The sequence below is a fragment of the Protopterus annectens genome, chromosome 6.part1, assembly GCF_019279795.1.
Source record: "Protopterus annectens isolate FY-2018-M chromosome 6.part1, PAN1.0, whole genome shotgun sequence".
Taxonomy (NCBI): domain Eukaryota; kingdom Metazoa; phylum Chordata; order Ceratodontiformes; family Protopteridae; genus Protopterus; species Protopterus annectens.
Window position 1 is genome coordinate 35,564,191 of NC_056738.1, and position 20,422 is coordinate 35,584,612.

The window sequence follows — 20,422 nt, forward strand, 5'->3', positions numbered from 1 at the left end:
AGGTAGCAGTTCCTAGCAGAGTCAAGCATCTGTGGAAATTAAAAAATTAACCACCCTGGTAGTCCACCACCACAAATAAACTATTCAACAAAAGAAAGAAACTGCATAAATTATGTAGTAGATCAAAAAATGCTGTTCACAAGGATATCAAAAGCATTACAAACAAAATGAAGAACATTGTCAGGCCCACTAAAGAAACTCATGAACATAGGCTGTCCTCTGAAGCCAAGGATAATTATAAATCCTTATTTATCTATGGTAGATAACTAGAAAACAAACAATACTCTACATTGCTCAGATTGTGTTTGTAAGGCGGCCTCCTGTTCTCACCTAAATGACATTGCCAATGACCTGGCAAAAAAATTTATTGACAGCTTCATTCCTAATAATTCTGTTCAAAGCTCCAATATATATCTGATTCCCTTACTCCACCAATTATGTTTAAGGATAATTTACTGAAAGTGCCAACCAAGACCAAAAATACTTGCTCCATGGGACCTGACAGTATGTCTGGTTGCTTAATTAACAGCGTTAAACATGCCCTTGCAGACACACTCCTCCATCTGTTTACATTTAGCTACTGGTTTTGTCCCTGATTAGTGGTGCACAGTAGTAGTGATGCCTGTCCAAAAAGGTAGCCTTATAGCTGACTCAGGTAATTACAGACCTGCCAGCTTTACAAGCTTTGTTTGCAAAGCCATGGAGCATGTTACTGACTGACCACATAAAATGTGATATCAAGAATCTTATTTTACTTCATCTCCAACAATCTGGTTTCATGAAGAGTGGATCCTGCTCAGTTAATCTAGTAAATTTCAAAAGGGTTATGGAGGCTGTAGTTGTGGCCATGCAGTGTACACAAGAACATTTTGACATAGCTGAGGCCTTTGACACAATTTCCCATGCTGACATCACTCAAAATGTAAATGCTGTAAAAATCTACCTTTATTTAGTAAGACAGATAGAAAACTGGCAGAAAGACAGAACCCATATAGAGTGAATTGTAGTTGCCTCATCAGAAAGTTTAAAAGTAACCATTGGTGTTCTTCAGGGCTCAGTGCTGGGACCTGGCCTTTATTGTTATTTACTTCTCAGATCTCCAAGCAGTGAGACAAAACCTCTAGTGAACAAAGTTTGCAGACAGTGGCAAACTGGAGGCATTTGTTAAACCACCAAATCACACCCAAACCCTCAAGAATGAACTCTTCTAATAAATCCTTGAGGTACTAAAAATGGTCTCAAACCAAGTGCAAAAAAGTGTAGTATCCTCACTTTTATTAGACCGCCCCTCCCCACATCATACTGCCTAGATAACACACCTGCAAAACAAAAATGTAGTTAAGGACTTAGGTGCTTGGTTTGATATCTCCATCTCTTTTGATCATCATAAAACAATGATTGACTTGAAAATCCTTTTACTTAGCCCAACTAATTGCCAAAGGAATATTATCAAAGTGTAAAGAGGTAATCACTCTCTTATACTCAGCATTGTTCAGACCAATTATTGAGTGTAAAATTCCCTTTAGGATACATCTCACTCAACATATCAAATGATTAGAAAGATAAAAAGCTTCCTAATCAAAAAGATCACAGGGCTAAAGTTCCTAAGCCACCAAGGGAGGCTGGAATCTCTATCCCTTTATTCAGTGTTTTATAGATTCCTGAGGGGTAATCTTTGTTTTGTTCACCCTGCCATTAGAGACCAGTTGTCCTGGACCTCTTTTTTTTCTTAAGTCCAGTATCCCCACCAATACTAAAACCAGGTCATAAATCTTCACTAAAAGAAAAATAAAAATGTTGGGGAGAGCTTTATAAACCAGCACCTCCCAACGTTTTGGAATAAAGTTCCTCTGTATGTTAAATAGTAAAGTCATTATCTTTCTTTAAATATAAACTAGATGACTGGATGGGTACCCACAAATTCACTCCAGGATTCACCAGCATGGCCCTTCTGGAGGGAGAGAGATGCTGCCTGAGGGAATGTATTGGATGGGCGGCAGCAGTCTTGAGACTTTGTGATTTTAGAATATCTGTGAATCTTTGAATTTGTTATCAGAATCGATGTCCTGAGGAATTATTTTGGACTGACAATGTAGTTTTTTTCCACTTGATGATTTTTGATGCCTACTTCATCTTGGTAATTGTTGCTATGCATATAGTAAATATTTTGCTGTTGAATGTTCCTCATAATGATAGTATTTGCAAATGTTAATTATCTGTACTTTAGGTTTTGAACTGTGCTTGCTTTTTCATACCTGTATTTAGACTAATATGGTCTAAAATTGCATATTACAGGGCAAACTTGTGACTCATTCTTGCCCTCCCTATGCCCTGGCATGGGCTTCCAGCAGCATTGTGGCAGCAGGATGTGACAAGAAGATTGTTGCATATGGTAGAGAAGGTCATGTGCTCCAGACATTTGACTATAGTCGTGATTCCACAGAGAAAGAGTTTGTAGTAGCAGCCACTAGCCCTAGTGGTCAGTCAGTGGTGATTGGCAGCTACGACAGGTAATTATTAGCAAAAAATATACACATGTTTACATATAACACTGTAATACTTTAGAAGAATGTAATATAATTGTTTTTTTCTGTACATCAGCTATTCTTGATGCCTCCCTCCATCCTCAACTGCTTTCTAATGAAAATGTCTGTGGCTGGAAAACAGTACAAAAGAAGTGGCTATCTTCACATGTCATAGTACCATCAGAAAGACTAAGTAGTAGACTTTGGTATTTCACAGGCATCATCTTCACAGTCTCAGCTTGGTTAGTTTATGTATCCCAGCACTGATGGGCAATGCTGGCAACAACATTTTTGTAAACAATATATGACAGAGCTATGAGTTATCTCTGAGTTAGCTACTATCAGTCTGGAATGCATAACTTATCCCCCATGTCAGACCATTTCTCTGCAATTCTATTTATGTGGAATCCATGCTGATAGTGCTTCTTTGGAACTTGTTTAAATACGTCAGACCAAATTTATCTGTTCTTGGGCAGTAGATGAATGTGCATTAATTAGTATTTATCTCTTTTAAAGTATTGAATTTTAAGGAGTTCTGAATTTTCTAATGCAATATAACTCCATAAATAATGTTTTCCAAATCCTAGCTTCCTGAAAATGTAATTCCTGAAATTGTTTCCTATTATGTAGCTGTACTGTGAGATTGTATTTTATACTGAGGTGGTGGTGCTGCGGTAGCATTGTCGCCTCATAGCAAGACGTTGTCCCGTTCGATTCTCAGTTAGAGCGTCTTCTGTATGGAGGCATATGTGAATGGGGCGTGCCTTTGTTGAAGGTTGTGCGTCAGGGCTGGTAACCCATTACGTAAAAATCCACTACCAATCATTAGCGGACCGGAGTTCCACTGTGGCGACCCCTAACCGGGAAAAGCCAAAATACACAAACAAACAAACTGTGAGATTGTATTTTGCAAGTCATCTTTTTCAACCTTTTTGTTTTTTTCCCTTTTTCTTATGGTTGCACACCCATGGAGTTTGACTATATAAGGGAATTGGGGATGCAAGGATGTTTACCTCCTGCAAAAAACAATTTTAAGTTGGTCATCCACAGTGTCTGTGTGTGCAAATTGTTCTCCAAGTTTGACTCATCATGTTTGATATTGGTAGGTTATACATTTATTACATGTGGTGAATTTTATTTTATTGCATATTTATAATTTTACAATTTTAATTTGATGACTCTGGACTTCATATAAGATCACACAGTGTGATATTCTATGTAAAATATAACACCAACACCTGCTCTTTGAAGTAAACATCAGTGGTATGTTTAAAAGTATTACTGGCAAATCCTTAATCATTAAATGTAAGAGATTCAAAGCCCTTGATCCTCTTTATTCAGTGAACCCAATCTGATGTATAGGTCCTCAAGTCACTGCTCTGATCTAATTCATCAGAGAAAGTGCTGCATCCCCAAGCTTCTTTTAAGAAATCTTCCTACCCATAATCCATCTGATCCCTTAGCTACCTCAGATCTTGTTCGCCTCTTTTGTGGAAACAGCACGACCTGGGCAGCAGATAAGTGTTCTCCACCTGTAGCTTCTAGATTTTTATCCTATGTTCTGAACAGTTTTTGGATAGTACTACTGTTTATATATATTTAGATAGATAATTTTTTTCTCTCATTCATTACTATCTTCTCACTGTTAGTTTGTGTTCTTTCTGCAAATAGTTCATTGAATAGGATTATTTATAGATGTATTAATGTTAGTGTAGTTTATTATAAAAGGTTTATTATAGAAGTGTGTAGTGTTTTCTCTCATACTTGTTGGCCTTTAAGCCGTTAGATAGTGTACCTTCCTACAAAATTTTTGATTAAGTAGATTTGAATTTAACTTTGCCTTCTTCATCGTACTGTGGTGTTAATTCATGGAAAAACATGTGAACTTTAAAATATATGCAAATTTTGGTCACAAGATTCCCCCTCCGGATCTGCACAATCTTTGTTTGGTATGCTTAGAGGTTCAGCAGCTTTCTTCATACTGTGACATATGCTGTTTCTTTGGATCCACAGCTTTAGCAGATTGATGGAATAAGCTTATTATTAAGGGCCTACTCCAGCCAGATACAGAAACACTGATAAACAAACTAAGACCAAGGATCTGGATTCAAAGAAAATATCTGTTAATCCATCAGCACTGTCCTGGACTCTAAGATCCTAAGGCTTGAGAAGCACAGGGCTCATACCCTATACTCCACTTACAGATCTAGAGATTCTCCAGGCAATGACTAGCTAAGATTCTCCAAAGAAACAAATATCTTACAAGACTGAATGTCTTCCTTCCAGACCATCCTTGGCTTTGTCAGTGCAATCCTTTAAGTCCTATAGAATCACTTTGGAAGCTGATTTGGATTTTCAAATGTAGAAATTCTTTAAGATCAAGACTGAAATGGTGGTCATTCCTTCCTCTATGACTGTGAAGGTGTTTGGATGCATACACTTTTCAGTCTTATCCAGGTTCCCTCACAGGTTTGACTTTCAGCACTGGTTCACTTGGAACTGATAAGTCATGCCAGGGTCTGTGCCCAGAGATCCTTGTATATTGGTACATTGACTCCAATCTCCTTGGTTCAGACTCTCGACTCTAACATGGTCAAGTCTGTATGATTCTCAGGACCAAGGGAGTCAGTTCAGCACCCTCCAACTGTATATCAGTGCCATCAGCCCTTGACTTTTTAGCTGTGATCACCTCATTGTGGCCGACCTCCTTCATGGCTTCGGGAGGCCCTCCATGGACCCTATCTGCTTCTCCCAAAGGAAAGATGGATCCGTCCAACGGAGCAGTTTCCTCGGATCTGTTGGAGGTTAATTTGACCTTCCAGTTGCTGGGAAGGAGCATTGCATCTCCTAAGAGTGTATCACACAGGCACAACTGACCTTGGTTCCTTCCTTAGACCACCTTTATATCTCAGTGGTTCTGCTTTGGCATCCATACATCACAGTCGCCCATCCCCTCTCAAACTTCCTGCTTAGGAGCAGAGTCAGTCCCATGACAGTTTTTGAGACTCATCACCCAAACCTGAAAAAATGTGGGTGTGTAAAAGGAAACATATTGACTCCACCTCATAGTTCCCTACTTCAGATACTAACTCAGAGAAGAGTGAGGTGGATCATGGCAGACACCCCCAAAAGATGCCTCCTTTGGGTATATCCTGGAATTGGTGCATCAAAGGGAGTTCCTGCCCTACAGACCCTCTCTCTCAGGATGAGAAAGTGTAAGTTTATGGGATGACACCTTCTATAGCCTCATTGTCTCCCTGGCTGACAGACTCATTGACTTGATGTTCAGGAGAGCATGGCAGGATGCCAACACATAGGTTCATAGGTTCATTTGTATTTACTAGGCTAATGACCATATGGGACTTTAAGCCTAGCCATGCATCCCAAATCTCTGACATGTTCTGGTACCCTTGATAAGTGTAAGCAAGGGCTTGGGAGATGAACAATTTACAAGCAGGGGTCTGGGAGATGAACCATTTGCAGGTTGCCTGTGTCCATTAGAGACATAGGTACCAAAACAGGGATGAATGTCCTGCTCCCCATCCATTTGTTCAAGTTACACTTGAATTGGGTTAGGAAGGAACTCTGCTTATGATGGATGAAAATCCTGAAATCCTGTTCCAGAGAAGGGCTGGTCTTTGGGATACATACCTGTCTCTAAATCAGGTCCTATTTATATCACAGGCAAGGTTTAAGCCTTTAGAATGGGTAATTCTGGTGCAGTTTGTTTTGTGGATATGCAAGAGATCCATCAGAGTGGGGTCTGACAATGCCTTGTATGCCAGGCGTAGATCTCCCCAAACAGCCTATAGGAGACAGAATACAGGGATAGTGACTCAAGGTAGTCTGCATAGGCCATATTACTTATGCTGTGTATTTTGTTAGTGAGGAACCTGTGTGAACATTCCAGTTGTTAGATGTGCCTGGTTAGCCACATACCAAAGGGGGCATTGTACTCAATGACAGGTCTAATGAATGCCAAATACAATGGAACAATGACTTCCTTGGACCTAGATGCCATAACATTTTTTATAAGTTGTAAAACATAGAATGATTTCCTCATTATTGTAGACATGTGATGGTCAAAGGCTAGATTACTGTCTATGTGTGTGTCCCCAAGTCCCTGACTACTGGATCGACTCTTAGTGGTTTCTTGTCAATATGATAGTTACTAGGGGTGGATGACTTCCCACGGGATACTGTTATGCATTTCTTGCCATTTAGTTTTAGTCCATGGCTGTGAAACCAGTTATTTGTCTGTGTTAGCCCTTCCTGGAGAACATTTGCGTCAGTCGGGGGTTCATTGACAGCTCCCAATTTGCAATCACTTGCAAATTTAGTCAGCCAGAGACTATTAACATTGGTCTTGACTTCAGAGAAGTAAATGCCAAAATGGAGCTGTCCCAGGACTGATCCCTGAGGAACTCCACTTGTGAAGGCTTCTTTGTAGAGGTGGACTCTCCAATTCTAACTTCCTAGGTCCTGTCTGTGAGCCAGCTAACTATCCACCGGGTAACATAAGGGTTTTTAGCTAACCTCTTGAGTTTGTCAATGATACCTGAGTAGGGTATTGTATCATATGCCTTGGCCAGATAAAGGTAGGTAGTGTGAACCATTTGCCCTCATCTATTGCTTTGTTGACCTTCTCAAAGAAGTCCACCAGGTTGAGTAGGCATGACCTGTCCTTGATGAAACCAAATTGCATTGTGTGTAGTGTCTGGAGGTTTCCTATGTTGTTACTGATCATTTCTATGATCATTCTTTCCATGGCTTTGCATATGAGACTAGTGAGACAGTGTCTGTAAATGGCCCACCTTCGTGCCGAGGGATGACGTTTGTTGTTCTCCATTCATGAGGCATGAAGCCTGTTTGAAGGCTACAGTTAAATAGCAATTCCAGAGGGCCTGATAGGTCATGCTTCATGCTATTTAAAAGGCATCCTGGGATATTGTCTGGACCCATTGATGCAGTGTTCTTGGCCTTAAAGAGAGCATTAAGGACCTGTTCCCTAGTGATAGCAGGAGGAGTTAGATTTGATGTTTTCTCCTGAGGGAAGTATGAGGGGGGGGAGAGGGCAGAGTTGGAGCTGAATTTGTTGGCCAGCAGTTTTGCTATATCTTCTGGTTCAGTATAGGTGGCTCCATTAAATAATGAGCTTTGCACACAATTGTGCATTGCCTTTGAGGTTGCGGACATAGCTAAAGAATGCTTTGTGGGTATCCTTGGCCTGGGAGGCCAAATTTACTTCAGATTTGGCTTTGGTAGATTTTATTTGTCGTCTGAGTTGTTTGTTTAGTTTGATGATAGTGCTTTTATCCTGCTGGGTGCTGCACCTCCTAATGTTTGTCATTATTTTCTTCCTTATGTTATACAACCTATTGATGTTGTGATTCCACCAGGGTGGCTTTTTAGAGGTAGTTCTGTACTTCTTCCTGGTGTGTGCAGCTGCCTCTATGCAATTATTAACATGTTTGTAAAGGGTTTCTGTTACATTTCCATGTAGGCAGCAGTGTTCTCAGGGTTTATGGGGTCTTTAAAATTTGCCAGGTCATTGCTTAGTAGTAGGAAGTTAGCCTTAGAGTAGTGCCTGAATATTCCAGGGTTAGCTGTGGTACCAGTTTTTATTTTATCTTCAAAGAAGACCATTTTTGTGGTCTGACCCTACCAGAGAAGATATTACACTAGTTAATGTTAACTATAACATTCTCCTATGTTTGTGAGGATCAGATTCAGTATGCCTGGTTTGGTGTGTTGACAGTCTGGTCTAGGGAGTTTGTATTTACAAAATCCAGAAATCTCTGTGCCTGTACATGATTCCCATGTGAGACAATCTCTAGAAAACCTAATAAACCTTTAAGTCCCCCAAATTTTATTTATTTTTTTTTTAATTTACATTTGTTGACCGGGCTAGTCTAACTGGATATATGTCCATTTTCAGTAGAGGCCCGGGGAGAAAAGCTCCAGGACAATAACAAATAAAAAAGTAAAATAGTGTAGAATAAAATAAAGTTTACATAGAGAAAAAAATATTGATATACATTTTGGTACACACCGGTTAGTAATTATTTACAAAAGTAAATAATAAGCCGTTCTGGTCCAAATTCCCAAGTAGACTCCATCATTGTAGCAGTGGCTACCAAACAAAAGTTGTTTGATGACTCCTCTTCTATCCATCCTTATAGCAAGGAATCTAGGTTGCTGGATAGATTTGGGAAATAGGAGTATGCTTTTGCTGCTTTGCTGTACCTGTATTGAACTACACCACTCATATGAATAGATTCCAGGGAGATCTAGCACAGCAGGTCTTAAGTACTCTGAAGAATTCAGTGACAGCTTATTATCAGAAGCGACTTCAAGCTTCACTGATGATGATGTCAGCAATCACTAACCTCTCCATGTGCTTGATGCATAACACGGCAGATGGAACTGCACGGTCAGATGGCACAGGCATAGTAATTAGATGCATGCTTAGCTAAGATTATGTGACTTGCTAGCAACTTTAAAGCATCCTTCACAAATTCCCCACGTGACAAATTCACATTATTTGGAACTGCTGTTTAAGAAAAGATGCAGAAAAGTGAGCAAGACAGCAAGACCTTGTCTGCTGTCAGAGCTGAGTTTAAAGCCCAGCAGTGCTCCTTTAACAGGAACCAAAAAGGGCCATGCCTGCTCTGGTTTCAGAGGTCAAAGTGCCAGTTCGACTCACCTTCTGATAGGGGTGACCACAGCAAAGGGAACCTCTTTACTACATACAGGGACAGTGGCCAAGACCAATGGTACCACAGAACCGCTGAAGGGGTGCCTGACTGCTCCTCTCTGGAGGCAGCTAGTGGACATATCTCCCTCTACCAGTCTCAGCCTTCACCATCACGAGACAAATGAGTAGGATAATATCCAAAGTCTTTTTATTCCATTTTTGAAAAATTCCCTCTCAAACTGAATTTCCATTGCCAGGTGTACCACCCAATCAGACAAATGCTACTTTGCAAGAGGTTTCCATCCTTCTCAAAAAGGAACCATCCAGGAGGTCCCACCAGACCAAAAAGCGTCAGGATTTTATTTAAAATTCTTTTTTCTTCCAAAGAAAACAAAGGACTTTAGGCCTTTCTTGGGCCACACCATCATAAAGAAGACCCCGGTTCAGGATGGTCATAGTGCAGACCATTCTCCCATGTTTTCTGGAGAATGAATTGATGTGCTGAGTAGATATTTGGATGCTTACTTGCATATCAAGATAGCAAGACAGCCCAGGAAATACTTATACTTCTGAATAAGAGCCAGTCTTTAGCATTTCAAAGCCCTACGTTATAGTCTCACCACAGCCCCCAAGATGTTCACCAAGTGTATGGCTGTCATTGCATCCCATCTTCAGTATCAAGGACTCAAAGTATTCCCATACTTGGACAACTGGCTCCTAGCCACCCCATTGATGTTGTCGCTCAAGAAAGTCAGAGACTTTGTGCTACTTTTATGTAATTTCTTAGGTATCTGAGTCGACCTTCAGAAATCAAGCTTGCATCCATCTCAACTGATCTTCTTGGGATGTCATTAAGACACCACCACCTCCATTGTCTCCCTTTCCCATGAGAGAATGCAGTCTCAGTGCTTAACAGAGGAATCTATAATTCAGAATAGTTGACTAATGGCCCTTTTAGTACTCAGAGTTCTGGGCCTAATACGTTTTCAGAAAGAGTTATGTATTGATTTAATGGAATTTATGGACATATGTTTGTACTTTATATTTAGATAATTTTTGATGTAGACACTGTGGAACCGTCATTGCATACACGATAGTCTACAAAGGAACCGTCTTTGCTGGTTTCCAGATGGACTTCTGCAGTCACCCTTTATTTGGATGACCGCTTCCATCCAGCTTCAGCTACTGTAGTGTCCTATAAGTTGGGCATTATATGTAACTTAACAGTATAGTTGCATTTACATTGCTGTTTCTTGATTTGCAAGAAGTGTGCTCACTAGTAGCTGGGGAATCTCATGAGCTCAGATGCTAAGCATGCATACACAGTCAACAGGTAGAGTCACTGCATGTGCCAGCAGTCGACTTGCACACAGGCAAGCATAGATATTCCAAGAAAAAAATATTTTTTTAGTTCCTGTAAGTGTTTTTTTTGTTTGTCCTTATGCCTGCTGATTATAAGACCCCCTCAATCAAACTCTGCACATTATTTCCCCTATAGTAGGGAATTACTTCATTACCCTTCAGCACAGTACAGTATAGAACAGGGTGAGAGCTGCCTGGATGGCCCATCATACAGGCGGCCATGGTGTCTGCTTGGACCATCTCCAGAATTCCAGCAATGAAAGTATTTATATGCTGTAACCCCCTAACATGCATGGGGGGGGTGAATTAGCTTTGTCATTACAGGGACCCATAACACTCCCTGCACCTCGCAAGTGTATGGCCTTGTGCTTTTGCTAATGAAGACCATCAGGCACTGGCTAGGTGAGCCAGAAGACTAAACACCATGATGCCAGTACTGCACAGGGGGATTATGGCTGTATTCATCCTGTTCCACCTCAACCATTCCCTAGGATGGGCGCTCCCAACCTCTCCTACTAGGTTCAGCAGGTGTCTGAAACACTACTCCAACTTGGGTCACCTGGGCCTTAGTCACAGCTTTTTCTTTTAAGCTGCCATAGCAGGTAAAATGTTAATTTCAAGTTTGCTACTAACTCAACCTATGGAACCCATCACTGTGCTGCACTAAAAGAACTACAATGGCTTGAGCTACCACAGCTACTTAACTATCACCAGCTGGGCACAGCCTACAATATTCTCAAATATCCTGAAAAAAAACCCTCATTATCCAACCTACTTACTGTCTATACTGCAAACCGGTACCTGAGATCCAGTGAAAAATCTATTCTCTCCATCACCAAGGCTAACAGTAATGCAGGGAAAGCGCTCCACTCCCACACCATTGCCAGAAATTGGAACTCTCTTCCCCTATCCGTGTCAACTGCCCCCTCCACATCCATATTCAAAAACTCCCTCAAATCGCACCTTCTTAGTACCTGGTTATGCTCTTGTATCACATAACCCTACCCATACTACTATTAACTCCCCAAACTCTTCTCTGATCACATGCTGGATCTGTGATCCCCTGTAGGCTTGGTCATCTGAAAGGGTACTTTTAACTGTAGAATTTTACTTGATATATTTTCTTCTCTTACTAATGTATAACTGACATTGTCTTTTTACCCATGATGTTCTTCGTGTTTCACTGTTGCAGTTATTACATTAGGGTAATCTGCTGGCAGGTTGCCCTCAGTCAGCCTGATTAACAAAATCTTGGGTCCTGCGTCGGTTGCTGTCCCTTCTTCCATGATGTCAGGTCATTAGGGTTATTAAACATGCAGCCAATGCCATTACATCAATCTTTCTTGCCGTGCGGTGCCCGAAGCAGAAGCAGTTCGCAAGTGCCGGTCGGCCGACTCCTGAAATTTCCGTTTTCGAGTTTCAGAACCAAAGTCTTCAACTTAAAGCTAAGTACCACGTTGGGGAAACTTTTTCTTGCTCCTTACGGATGTCAGTAAAAGTTAATAATTGCATTACTTGTGGAAAGCAAATACCTCATAAAGATTTTCACTCATACTGTATTCCTTGCCTAGGCCCTAACCACGGCGTTCCTTGCTGTCGGTTTTGTGCTTTATTTAATCAGTGCACTATCCATCATCGGTATGTTTTTGCTTCTAAATATTTTGGTTCTCAGTTTAATTATCCAGAAACGTTGGTTAGCCATCCGACTACCGGGATTCCGAAAAAATGCAAAGATAAAGACAGAGACAGGCCGCCGAGGTCCAAAACTGCCAACGACGGTTCTCCTAAGCCAGTCCCCAGTTCGCCGGTACTCAGTGAGGCGCTTTCGCAGCCCCTGATACCTGCTACTTCTGATTCGCAGGCCTCTACTGAGACCCATTCGGAGTCCGGTATGCCGCGAGATACTTCACCTATGGAACCCGTGGATGTCTCTACCTTGGATGGGTCCGGAGCCGCTGTGCAGGCACCGGCTTCTGAGGGTGTATTCAGGCCTACAGACTTGCATATTAAATCAACACTGCCTTCATTACTAAGACCTAAATCTCTATCCATGTCTAAAAAACCGACACCCAGGCCACATGTTCAGGCCCCTATGCCTAAAAAACAAATGATAAAAATGGCTAAAGGTCTAATTACTGTAATCAGGGGTAGTCAAACCCCCCCCCCCCCCCAAGACACCTAGGGCAGAGCTTGATTATGAATCTTCTGATCAGGATTCTGTTTCTTCTGACTCTTCTAATGACCTGGATTTGTCCATACCTACTTAGGATTCTGATGCAGAGGATTCCATTCCCTCTGCTTCCCCTCCTGAGGATTTTTCTTTTGGGGAAACTTTACATACTTTAAGGGAGCATTTCCACTGGGAAAGCCAGGAATTTTCTGATTCAAAAAAGAGGCTTGGGGATTTCCTTCTTCTTCCTCAGCATAGGTCTTTGGCTATACCTCCTGTACTAGACATTGTTGATGATGTGTTTTCGGAATCCAGTTTGGCCCCTGATTCCCTATCTCTGACTCCTAATAATCCTGACAGATACTATAGGGTTCCTGAGTCCCACAAGTTCCTTTTCAAAAATCCTGTTGCAGATCCAGAAACCATTTCTCAGGGCCCAAGGGCATTAAGGCCTCTACTGCTAAAAATCCTACCCCTTCTGATAGACACTCCAGGGTGCTGGATAGATGGGGTTAAAAGGTTTATACTTCTGCAACCTTGGCAATCAGAGCTTTAAACTGCCAATTTTATATGTTAAAATGTCAACAGCATATTATTGGACTGCTTAAACAGAAAATGATGTTGATTCCTGACTGTGTGGAAAATAGAGTTACAGGATTTAATGCATTCTGCTGAACAAGTTGGAAAACCTACTTTGCAATGTGGTTTTGATTCTCTAGAGGCTTCTTGCAGGGCTGCTGTTACTGGGTCTGTGCTTAGAAGGCATGCTTGGCTTAAGGAGCAATCTTTGCCTGATCTTGTTAAAGCTAAATTGCTGGATGCTCCTTTAAATCGGGACCGCCTGTTTGGCAATAAGGCTGAAGAAATTCTTAAAAAGATGGAAGATAAAGCTAAATCTCTGCAAACTGTTAAAGATCTTTTACAAGTGCAACCTCCACAGTTTAGTCGGCAATGGCCTACTAAGAATTGGTCTTTTCCAGACCCTTCCAGATCTTCTCAAGCCAAACCCAGACACAACAAAAAAACCCAGGTTTCAGTCCCAGGGGACTCTCAGAACTAAGTAGTGGGGGGCCTCCACTTCCAAATCAGGAAATAACAAGACACTCCCCTGTAGTAAACAGTCTCAATGTCTTCCTTTTAAAAATTTCCAAGCACTTATCTTTTAACCACCCCTTTGGAGGAATAATTGCTCTTCATGCAAAGAACTGGGAACTCATAACCCCCAGGACAAATGGGTTTTAAATATAGTGTCCCAGGGATACAGATTTAATTTCCACACATTGCCAACACCAAACAGGTGGCCAGACCTGCCTCCAAATCAGTGGGCAGAGGCTCAAAAACAAGTACTTTCCCTCTTAAACATGGGGGCCTATTCAGCTGGTACCAGAAGAGGAAAAGGGACAAGGTTTCTATTCCATGCTTTTTCTGGTACCCAGAAAACACAAATCATGGTGTCCAATCCTGGACCTGTCTACTCTAAACACCTTTCTGGAGATTCCAAATTTCAAGATGCTGACTCTTCACCAGTTACTTCCTATGCTAGGCAAAGATGCCTGGTTGGCAACTCTAGATTTAAAAGAAGCATACCTGCACATCCCAATCAGGGAATCTTGCAGAAGATACCTACGCTTCAAAGCAGGCTACTTGTATTATCAGTTCTCTGCACTGCCCTTTGGCTTGTCTACTGTACCCAGGGTATTCACAAAGTGCATGGCTCCAGTAACTGCATTTTGCAGCAAAGAAATATTAAAATATATCCATACCTGGACGATTGTCTAATTCAGGCAGAAAGCCAGGACATACTTTTAAATCATGTCACGTTTGTAAAAAGGGTTCTAACTTGTCTGGGGTACACCATAAACGAAAAGAAATCACAACTGGTACCCTGTCAACAGATTACATTCCTAGGTGCAAGCTTAAGTACAACTGCCCAGATGGCTTTCCTCACACCAGAGAAGCAAATTCATTTGGTAACCTACTTCAAACAAGTGGCCACAAAAACCCTGCTATCTGCAAGACAAATACTGCCAGCCTTGGGGTTCATGGCCTCCTGCATTCTTCTAATTCCATATGCAAGACTGCATATGAGGAAACTACAGTGGTAATTAAAAAGTCTGTGGAGTCAACATTGTCACAGCCTGGAAACAATGATTTCTATTATACCTTGCTTATGATTGGAGTTCCTATGGTGGGCAGAGGCCTGCCACGAAAACAAGGGACTACCATTCACACTACCACCTGCCGCCCAAACCCTAACTACAGATGCATCAGACTATGCATGGGGGGCTCACCTGGCAGGGAAGTGCATTCAGGGCAAATGGAACCCAAATCAAATGCACCTACATATCAATCAAAAAGAAATGTTAGCTGTACAGAATGCTCTGACAGCCTTCAAGGACTACATTCTTCCAGGACAACTAATAGTAAAGACGGACAACACCACGGTTATGTGGTACATAAACAAGCAGGGGGGTACACATTCCCACCCCCCTCTGCAGACTAGCCATGCACTTTGTGAATACCCTGGGTACAGACATAGATTTAGTTGCTTCCCCCCATGTGAGAGATGCAACCATATAGCCAAACTGGAGGCTAAGCTCTCTCAACTCAGTACTGGCATAACCAGTCAGGAGGAGAAGGAAACCACACTCACTACAATTCCAGTCTCACATAGACCTACCACGACAGCAAACCAAACACATAATCACACAAAAACATACTCGGAGGCTCTAAATAAAGATCTGCCAAAGCAGCAGAGACCTCCAAAGCAGACACCCAAGCAGCCGCTACCCCAAAACAAAACACGTGCAACACATATCTCACAAAGCCAGTGTGCCAAACAGTCACAGCCCTTAAGACTAAACAACACACCTGATACACTTGTAATAGGTGACTCTATCGTCAGGCACACTGACGTCCCGCTCACCAGGCTGAACAAGGAGAGGGTCACGGTGAGTAGCCTGTCGGGCGCTAGGATCCGCCACATAACACAAGCACTCAGGTCACTCCAAGGCAAGTACAAATATGACTCAGTCATTGTCCATGCTGGTGTGAATGACCTGAGACGTACCTCCCTGGACTACATGAAAAGAGACATAAAAGAGATCTCTGAGCATGTAGCCCAGGCCGGTATGACCCTGACCTTGAGTAGCATCTTACCCTCACCAAGAATGATGCCACAATATGAAGACAAGATGATCAATTTCAACAATTGGCTTAAGTACTGGTGTCATTCAAAGGGGATCCAATGCCTGTCAGCTTGGGATGATATGCTCGACAAGCCACGATGCTTCACTAGGGACGGCTTGCACCTGTCACCCCTGGGCTTTTGGATATTGGCAAAGGCTCTTGCTACCCCATAGTGCCTTTTTTAGGCAAGGCTCAAAAGACAAACCCACCTCCATAGGTATCACAAGGGATAAGAAACTAAGAGTAATGCTACTCAACGCCAGAAGTCTAAACCTCAAGATGCACGCACTCGAAACTCTCCTTAGCATGGAGAACATCGATATCTGTGCAGTAACAGAAACCTGGTTCAGGGCTCCCGAGAGCACCCCAGCACTACCAAGGTTATACCTCATACCATGCTTTTCGGCCCCAAAACTTGGACCGAACCACAAAAGAAGGGGGAGTATCGATATTCATCAAAGATACCCACACCTCCAGGTTGGTGGCAAAGCACGAAGCATCAGAGACTATCCATGTGCAACTAACAGTGGGTAAAACTGCCTTCCAGTTTATAGCCTGCTACAGACCACCCTCCCAAACCCAGGAACCCCACTCGGCCTTCCTGAGAACACTGGAAAATATGAAGGTCTCTCCAAACACCATTATATTGGGCGACTTCAACTACCCAAACATAGACTGGGAGCATTACTCTAGCTCCAACACCCTAGCCCAAAGGTTCCTAGAATTTATAAACTCAAATGCTATGGAACAACTTGCTACCACTTCCACAAGAGGGGAAAACATACTGGACCTGATCATCACCAACATGGGGACTCTATGCTCCAGACCAGAAGTGTATCCCTCACTGGTAAGATCAGACCATAAACTAATCTCACTGGATATTCACATCCCGACCCCACCCCCTGCCCAGAAAACCACAGTGAAAAACTTCTCTAAAGCAAATTTCACACTCCTCAAAACTGAGGTGGAATCCTTCAAAGCCCCCAGGCCTGTGGAAAATACGGCCCAGACCGCAGAATCCTTTATAAACGCATTCTATGAACACCTTCAGGAATGCATGGATCATGCGATCCCAAATAAAACCAAGACCCAATCCTCCAAAGGCAGACGTCCTGTCTGGTGGACCCCAGCCATAAACAAACTATACAATAGAAGGAGAAAGCTACTAAATGATAGAGCAAAATCCCAAAAGGGAAGGCATCACTGATCAGTATTAGCAAAAAACTACGGGCACACATAAAATTGTCTAAGGCCAGCTTCGAGAGAAAAATTGCACAGGACACTAAGGATAATCACAAGGCTTTCTTTAGTTATGTTAGGAACCTGGGTGGTAATTCCCAGATATGCTCAGAATTAGTCCAAAATGACAAAAAATACACCGAACCCACAGACATTGCCAACATCCTAGCTGACAGGTTCAGCGCAAACTTCTCCCCCCCCTCCCCACCAAAAGGGCAAATATCTATCCCAGCAGAGTGCTGCCCCCCTGACATCTCAGGTGCTCAGGTAAGAGCCGCCCTCTCCAAAGCAAAAAACACAGCATCAATGGGACCAGATGGTGTCCCGGGCTGCTTCCTACATTAACTCCAAGAAGAGTTAAACCCAAACATAAAACTACTGTTCAATCTCAGCCTTACTACAGCATATGTGCCCAAAGAGTGGCGTACAGCAACAGTGGTCCCTCTCCATAAAGGTGGTGCCTCAACGGATCCTGGAAACTATCGCCCCATAAGCCTGACTAGCTTGGTCTGCAAAGCTATGGAAAGGATCATCATGGACCTCATAAATAAAGATATTGGGGACCTACAAACACTGGATCCTACCCAGTTCGGCTTTGTTAAGGGCAGATCCTGCCTCTTAAACCTGGTTGATTTCTTTGAAACAGTCACCAAGGCCAATGACGAGGGGAAGGTGGTCCACACAGCCTACCTGGACCTCGCAAAAGCCTTCGATACAATACCCCACTCGGACATTATAGATAAGCTCACCAGCTTAAATATAAACCCCTATGTCACTAGATGGATTACAAACTAGCTCAAGGACAGAACCCACATGGTTAGAATTGCTGGAGCCATGTCAGACTCCAAACCATTTACAAGTGGTGTCCCACAAGGCTCAGTCCTGGGACCTCTCTTGTTCGGTATATATTTCTCGGAGGTACAGGCCAACACGGAAGGACTGTGGCTGACCAAGTTCACAGATGACTGCAAACTGGGCGCCATAATCGACTCTCCAGCCAACACAAGCATCCTCCAAAAGGGCCTCATAGAAACAGACAACTGGTGCCAGAGCCATGGCCTCAAGCTAAATGCCAAAAGTGTATAGTCATCCCTTTGGCAAAAACAGTGCCCACAAATTACCACATAGGTGGTAATCCATTAAGTACAGAAGAAGTAATTAGGGACCTGGGGACCCAAGTTGATAGCAGTCTCTCATTTGACAACCATGTGGCCAAAGTGGTTAGAAAAACATTTTATATAGCCCACCTAATCATGAAGGGATTCACATCTAGATCAGGGAGGTCATCGTGCCTCTTTACTCATCCCTCATCAGGCTCATAATTGAGTACAATGCCCCTTTTGGGATGTACCTTACCAGACACCTGCAGCAACTGGAAAGACCCCAAAAGTACCTCACCAAGAGGATCAAGGGGCTCAAACAGATGCCATATGCTGCCCGGTTAAAGAAACTCCAGCTCTACTCAGTGGCATACCGCCTGCTCAGAGGCGATCTGTGCCTGACGTATAAAGCCATGTCCAACCCGGAATTAATGGACATGCTGCACCTCAGAAAATCCAAATCCCATCGAGTTACGCGCTCGAGAGACTTGAACCTTAGCACTGAAATAAATAGGACATGCTGGAGGGACAGATTCATAACCCAGAGGCTCCCTTCACTCTGGAATAAAATCCCAGTCCAGGTTAGGCAGAGTCCCTCATTGACTCTCTTCAAGAGTAATCTTGATGAGTGGATGGGAGATCGTAGGTTTACCCCGGGTATTACTTCTGTGTCACTGTTAGACAGAGGCACAGTATACTAACCTCGAAAAAGGGCATAGCAAAATAAATTTAAAATGGGTGGCGAAAGCCAAACACATTCTGGCTAGGCTTATAAATGCCCTAGGGCAGATAGCCTAGTATGAACCTATGAACCTATGAACCATTGTGGAACACAGCCTTGAGCTACCAAGTGCACCTACAAGCTCAATTCCTACCAGGAAAATTGAATACACTGGCAGACGGACCCACACGAGTGGAAACTGGAACCAAGTATTTTCAACAAGTTGACAAGCAAATGGGGGAGCCCAGACATAGATCTATTTGCTTCCCCCCAGAACTACCAGTTGGACAAGTTTTGCACAAGGACTCCCCACAAACAAGCCTGGAAAGTGGATGCTCTGTCCTTCAGCTGGAAAAACCTATCAGTCTACGCCTTTCCCTCTCTGCCTCTGCTCTCCAAAGTTCTACTTAGTCAGACAGGACAAGCCAAGGATGATTTGATTGCTCCAGACTGGCCGTGCCAACACTGGTACCCCCTGTTGCGCAGCATGTCACAAATATCTCCATGGCACCTGTCTCAGACCCCTTCCCTGCTGTCTCAGCAGGAGAACCAAATTCTGCACCCTCAGCTTCCATCATTGAACCTTGCAGCCTGGCTAATCACTTAAATTCACTCTTATCATCCCTCAGCAAACCTGTGATGGATGTCATCTTGGGGGCGAGAAGACCTAGTACTAGAAAATCTTATGCTGACAAATGGAAAAGATTCTGTGCCTGGAACCAGTCTTTAGGGATAAGCACAGCAGCACCCAGTTTACCTCAGATTTTGCAATACTTAACTGAGATGCTTCACAAGGGCCTGTCTTTTTCCTCCATTAAAATCCACGCCTCAGCTATTTCAGCTCACTATAACACAGAACCACCTCTTCTCTTCTCTCATCCTCTGCTCAAGCAGTATCTCAGAGGGGCAAAAAACTTGAGACCACCCAGGAGAGCTCCTACCCCTGCCTTGGACCTTAACTTTGTTTTGGAGAAACTCACTCTACCTCCTTTCAAGCCAGCTGCTACTGCAGACTTAAAATTTCTTTCTTGGAAAACAGCCTTCCTTTTAGCAATCACTTCAGTTAGAAGGATATCTGAATTACAGGCCCTTATAGCAGTGGAGCCTTTCATCATCTTTCATGTGGACAGGGTATCTCTCAGGACCAATCCATCCTTCATGCCCAAGATGGTTTCCAGTGTGGCTCTTAATCAGTCCATTCATTTGCCAGCATTCTTTCCCAAGCCACAGAACAAAGGGGAACGGATTATGCATTCCTTGGATGTGCACATACAACTTAGATTATACTTGGACAGGACTAAATCTCGAAGAAAATCTGAACAATTGCTGGTAGTATTTGCTGCAAGGGCAGAGAGGAAGGCTAGTTCAAAATAAACCATTTCTAAATGGATAAGCCATTGCATTAATTTCTGCTATAAG

The 20,422-nt window shown here is 42.8% G+C and overlaps 1 protein-coding gene across 2 annotated transcripts in view; it reads left to right on the forward strand.

The window, feature by feature from the left end:
* The window catches only part of IFT172 (intraflagellar transport 172), a 3,348,311-nt gene that overhangs the window by 615,319 nt on the left and 2,712,570 nt on the right, over positions 1-20,422 (forward strand). For both annotated transcript variants that reach the window (XM_044075467.1, XM_044075468.1), the window contains exon 8: positions 2,296-2,510. In XM_044075467.1, the coding sequence (XP_043931402.1) occupies positions 2,296-2,510 (215 nt within the window). The remainder of the gene's footprint in view (positions 1-2,295; positions 2,511-20,422) is intronic.